This window comes from Oncorhynchus mykiss, chromosome 17 (genome assembly GCF_057628025.1).
Source record: "Oncorhynchus mykiss isolate SJ-2025 chromosome 17, ASM5762802v1, whole genome shotgun sequence".
Lineage (NCBI taxonomy): Eukaryota > Metazoa > Chordata > Actinopteri > Salmoniformes > Salmonidae > Oncorhynchus > Oncorhynchus mykiss.
In genome coordinates, this window is record NC_143038.1 from 61780369 (window position 1) to 61786858 (window position 6490).

At 39.8% G+C, this 6490-nt stretch overlaps 1 protein-coding gene across 1 annotated transcript; it reads left to right on the forward strand.

Annotated features, from left to right (window-relative positions):
* The first annotated feature begins 2740 nt into the window (after positions 1-2740).
* On the forward strand, positions 2741-5590 carry LOC110494624 (uncharacterized). Its single transcript, XM_021569855.3, has 5 exons — positions 2741-2842; positions 3526-3606; positions 4001-4082; positions 4198-4385; positions 4520-5590. Exons 1-5 carry the CDS (start codon positions 2792-2794, stop codon positions 4586-4588), a joined length of 471 nt encoding a protein of 156 aa, XP_021425530.2. The 5' UTR covers positions 2741-2791; the 3' UTR covers positions 4589-5590.
* Positions 5591-6490: the final 900 nt, after the last annotated feature.

Genomic DNA, 6490 nt, shown 5'->3' on the forward strand with positions numbered 1-6490 from the left:
TCCCTCAGGAGACCATCCGCCACCTCATCAGGAGCATGCCCAGGCGTTGTAGGGAGGTCATACAGGCACGTGGAGGCCACACACACTACTGAGCCTCATTTTGACTTGTTTTAAGGACATTACATAAAAGTTGGATCAACCTGTAGTGTGGTTTTCCACTTTGATTTTGAGTGTGACTCCAAATCCAGACCTCCATGGGTTGATAAATTTGATTTCCATCGATTTTTTGTGTGATTTTGTTGTCAGCACATTCAACTATGTAAAGAAAAAAGTATTTAATAAGAATATTTTATTCATTCAGATCCAGGATGTGTTATTTTAGTGTTCCCTTTATTTTTTTGAGCAGTGTATAAGGCAGGATCTGAGGGGTCTGAGAAGGTCCCAGAGGATCGTTAAGGACTCTAGTCACTCCAACCACGGTTTGTTCACTCTGTTACGATCTGGCAAACGAAATCGGAGCATCGGGTCTCGGACCAACAGGCCATCGGACTATTAAACAGCTAGACCCTAGCTGTCTACCCACCTGCACCTTAGAGCCTAATTGCACGGACTCTCCAAACACACACACACACACACCACATCACACACACCACACCACACCACACACACCACACCACACACACACCACACACACACACACCACACACACACCACACCACACACACACACCCCACCACACACCCACCACACCACACCACACACAGCACCCCCCACACACACACCACACACACACACACCACACACACCACACACTCCACTGCTTTTACTATTTAAGCTGTTATACCAAGTCACTTTACTTTACTCACTACTTGTATAAAACATACATTTTGATGTTCATTTTGATCATTTGGGTCCCACGTGGCTCAGTTTGTAGAGCATTGCGCTTTTTCTATCAGGATTGCTGTTGGTCACGCTAGCTCTAGCCAACCAACTTCTTTCACGTCATCCATAATTAAAAGATAGAGAGATTAGACACTATTGTCTGTGTCCTTCCAAAGAAGGAGAAGCCAAAGACAGTATGGTAGCAGTAGTTTAGAAAGTCTGTGGAGAAGCTTATGAAACATGGACAACTGGATGGTGATTGGACATGTCTGTCAGGCTGACAGACAGCTTTACCTGGCGCCACTTTCTCTGGATATGAGTGTCTGCTAAATGACTAACATGTAAACCAGGGTATTACAACTGGCAGCCCAAGGGCCTATTTGCCCCCCCAAGTTTTCTGAGCAAAAAAAAAAAAGAATCAATTATTTTTTAAATGTTCATTGTTGGACATAAATTGAAGAAATCTGTTCCCAAGTATTCCCACGCATAATAGAGAGACGTGATCATATACAAATGTAAGCAATGTTTGAAATTATTATGTTTTTGTCAAACATTAAATCTGTTTTGGCTTCTTGAGTCAATTTGCAGTCAAAGGATTATTTGTAATTATGTTCCGTCCCCTTGAACATCCGCTCAACAAAAAATCGTCCCACAGCTGAATCATTAAAAAAAAAATGTTTATTTAACTAGTATAAACCATACCATAGCATAAACCAACCATTCTGTATATTCTATTATGTCCATATTACTCAAATTAGTTTTTATTACTCTCTTTTTCTTCTATCTTTTACTACTACTTGTTTGTTATGATTGATATTGTTATTGTACTGCATTGTTGAGGAGTGTTAGCAGGTCAGCTTCTCCCTGTATGTGTGCACCTGATCAATAAACGTGTTATTTTATTTTGATTCCCCATCTAATAGAAATGTGCCTGCTTGTTTCCCAAGCTTTACTCTGGACCAATAATTGCAATGGTTTATATTTAGGTACATGGATCACTATGAGATATACATTAGTTATTTACAGCGCAGATATGACATATTACACAGTCACAGTGAATAAGTGTAGGTAGCCTACTGGCTGTGTGCTTGTTATAGGCTTACACGTGTAGCTATTTTATTCAAATTCAAAATGCGGCACTTTGTTCTGGACCTTTATGTTTAAAATAGAAATGTCTAACCGAGCCAAGAGGTGTGGTTTACTTAGTAACTGGTTTCACATTAGCGTCGTTGTGCTGTAATCTGATACTTCTCTTTCTGAAGAAAAAGAGCGCACTGGAGACAAAGGGGATATGGGGCTTTAACGGGGTTTTATGCTTCTAGATAGGCGAAATGAGGGACAACATGCTTCGAATACAAATACATTAGTCAAAATCAAAACAAAAAAATCAAGGGGCAACAGTAGGCTTTTCATGAAGAAAATATGTTGTTGAACTTAAGCAATGCTTGCAGTCACACAAAGGGACGGTATTCATCAAAGCCACTTGAAGCACTTGGCATAGGCTATGTCTTACACGAAACGCCATTAAAATGTCAACATGTAATTAATGAGAGAGAATAACAATGTTTCTAACACTAAGATAAATGACATATAAATCGACATCATGTAAAAACTTTCTTCACGCTGGTAACTTCACAGCGGAGTACACCCTTTAAATATTTGACCATTAGGAGAAAGAAAACTGGGAGGAGCTTGATAGGCGGGACACATTGCAAAGAGTGACAACAATCTGTCCAATTAAAACCGCTAAAACATGTTGCTTAAATTTGGATTGCCCAATCACGTTTTCAATCGACCAGCTCCATTCTAACTAATGGATTACAGTCGAGCCTAACAAACAGATGTAACTGGTTTTCATCATTCTCTTCTCTTCTTCTCAGCCTCTCACAGAAATCACTGCCAGAAACATCGAGGCATCAAACACAGTATTTATTTCGGAAACATATCATACCCTTAGATTCAACTAAATATGGCTGATACCGCAGTAGACACTACCACAACTACCGAGATTTCAGCAAAGGTGAGTTAATTAATTTGACTACGTTAGCCCACGTTACTAGTTAATTAACGTACTCTTCAGTTTAGCCTGTGTGAACACCAACTAGCTAACTTTAGCTTTTATAACCATGTAATAACCAAATCACTTAGGTTAATGTTAGTCATTGTCAATGACTGAAAAATAGTAGGTAGCAATGTTGTATGTTGTTCTCAAACGTTTAGCTAGTTATTTAGTTGATTAACTTTTCTATTACTTTGCTAGCTATGTTAGCTAGCTGGTTTTGCCGTTTAATTTGCAAGCTAAACTGCTAAATGTATCGTTTATGTATAGTTTTGCTAGCTAAATAACGTTAGCTAAACAATCCCTCAGAAAATAGAATGCGCTCGAGCTTCACGGTTGAGCAATGGCGGGAAGGGCTCCAGTCTTTCAGAGCGCGAGTGTAGTGTGCGCCCTAATCATGTCTGTGGTGAACCGCGACGCAAATTCCCGATGCCTTCCATTGTAGGCACTTTGGCAGTGGTCGGACACACTCCACTTGTAAAGATTGGTGATATGAATAGAACGCCGACTATAATTTTTAAAAACATAATCTGAACTAGAGAAGGGCTGGTTTCATTGGCAACGAGTAAATGGACAAATCGTTTTGGAGATGCAACAATTGTACCTATCAGTGAGCTAGCAAATCAAGGAAAACATATTTTCAGGAGCTCAAAGAGAAGAAAGAGGTTGTCGAGGAGGTGGAGGAGAAGGAGAATGGCAGCGGGGACGCACCAGCCAACGGCACAGTGAGTTGAAGCTTATTCCCTCGCGAGCCTCATGGCCTTTTGTCTCGGCGCCATCATCATGCAGGTGTTGTCAGACTCCGCCCTACTGTTCCATGCATGCTATCCCACAGCTCTTTGTTTAGTTTGTGAGATGGCACAGATGTTTTCTCAAGAGATCGCAATTGGCCCTCATTGCGCTCCCTTCCCCTACTCTCTGGGGAATTAAGTATAAACTGGAGCATGTGCCCTGTTTTAACTCTGAAGCTTGTTGGCTGTGACTCATGGGCTATTATTGTAACTTTTTTCTGAAGACTATTCGAAATTAAATTACTTAGATGTCATTCTGCATACAATGTACCCATATTTATATGACATATTACAAAGTTACTCAAATTCTTTGTTTCCTTCCCTCCAGCACACAAATGGTGCAGAGACAAAGACAAATGGTGCAGACGATTCTGAAGAAACCCCTGTGTGTGAGAAGGAAGAAGAGGATGGTAAGTTCATGTTTCTTTTTGGACTTGCAGCTGGATAAAAAAAAAACATGTTTGTTTGATACTTGTGAAGTGTCTGAAGCCCTTGTTTTTGCTTCATGTATGAAATTGATTGCAGGAGAGGGACTGGATGCAGCCAAGGATGCAGAAGAAGTTGCTGGTGAGGAGGTTGACCACCCGGTGAAGCTCCCAGCTGATGAGGTTGAACACCCTGTGAAGCGCCCAGCTGATGATGAGGTTGACCACCCGGTGAAGCTCCCAGCTGATGAGGTTGACCACCCTGTGAAGCGCCCAGCTGATGAGGAGGTATGCTTTTGTCAGATGATTTTAAAACGCAGTCAATATAATAGATTCACTTATACCATGAGACTATCTTTATGACTGTTGTATATCTATCTGGTCACAAGTTCCCACTTAAAACTTGTATTTTTTCCCTTCAGGACCAATTGGAAACAAAAAAACAGAAAACAGAAAACGGTGAATCAAAGGAAGCTGAAGTGAAGGCATAGTGTGCAGAGTATGTACTCCTCTGAAACGCTGTCTACATGGCACGTTCAACTTCACCTTGTAGAGCTTGTGCTTTATGTATGCTTTACAGATTTTGTTTGTCTCCAAGATATTACATTGCACTGGAGTCCTAAAACATAGAGGCCGCTCCTCTCTTTTTATAAACTGTTATTTATTGGTTTCTTAAGCAATCTTAACAAAACAATCTGTGCTATTTTATCGGTTTTGTTATTTCGTATGAGTTAAGCACATTCTCTACATAGTTAACTGCTGACCAGCTGATTCAGAGACAGACAGCTGTAACCTTCTCCACATGTTCAGGGTGACTTCTCAGACTCACTGAAGACCAAAGATAAGTTTTAAGCAGGGGCTAATGGACTATTGTTAGCATTATTAATTCAGGCTTTTTTAATCCTTTTTGTTTACTGCTGCTAGTAGTTAATCCTTTGCCAGGCTGATCTGTTAACACAACAGATGGCACAAATGGAAGAACGCCTCCATGATAAAAGACGCTTGACCCTGTTTGGGGGGCTGGCTTCTGCAATGTTAATTACCCCCTCTTAAATCTTAGGGCTTTGGTCATGTTCTGTATGCATTTCACACACGTTTGTACCATTTGTACCCAAGATACTGTTTCTTTTTTTGGTTTCATTTGAGGTTATTATGTTATGTCTGGGTGACTCAGAAATTGTGTCTACAACGGTCTTTATCAATATCATTCCCACCCTGGTGTTCTTAGTCTCTTCTTGTGCAGTTATATTTCATGATTGCTATTTGGTTGCTTCGACCACTGCTTTGTATATTCTGGTTCTTGATGATTAAATAAATCAGTCTTGTCTTTTTACCAATTTTTTAAAATTTTGCATAGACTGATAGTTCAGTGTAGCTTTTCACGTCCATTCTTAAATAAGATGCTGAATAGCTTTTTAGTGTTATAATCAAATTACAATTGTGATACTAGTGTTTGAACTGAAAGTATATCTTATTAAATTGTTAAAATTGTCCTAGCCATGTAAGCATTGATGTCAGTTGACCTCATTTAGTATAAGACTGAATATGAATGGTTTAGTTTGAGGAACAGGAGTAATTCTCAAGCTGATCGTTGTTACTGGGAGAGGGAGGGACTCATAATCTTAGCATCTGGCTTTTTCCATTGAACTGTCTGGACACATCAATCCATTGAAGTCCTCCTGACATGATGCAGTTTACAGCTCCACCTAGTGGTACAAACTGGTATTGTGGGTTGACTCCAGGCAGGGCTGATTGGTGACAATCACTACTCTGATAGAACTGTTATCACATGGTGATGCTGAATGTAGGTTTTCAGGTCAGTGACCAGTTATAAAGAGTGGTTACATAATACTGTATGTCTGAATGCAAAATACATAATAGCTGTAAATCTAATACCAACATTTTACAAGTAAACTGATCATAAAGGAAACTTATAATATACATCATTATCTGCATAGATAGAAAACCTATAAGACACTTGGAATTCTATGCTAAAGTGAGTTTAATAAAAAAAAAACAGACCCCAAAAAGTGAAAATTGTTATTTTAATTGAACAGTACCCTGAGGTTAAGTAGCTGTTACATTAACATAATATTGGAATTATGGATGAAAAAGAACCATCAGAAGACAATTTTTTTTTGTAAAATATCAGAAATGTTATTTTGTTGAATTGAAGCAAGTTGTAACAGCATGATGGTCCTCCATACAGGTCCTGTGTCCTCACAAGAAACCAGTCAGACACATGACATCGTCATGGCGTGTGTCCAGTCTGTTAGGGAGGCTTTAGTGGGAGACCCTGATCAACATTCCGCTGAGCCATCACCAGCTATAGGTGACTCACGCAGGCATGAGTTGTGTCAATTACATTGTGTTGTCCAAGGCAAGCAATGCCA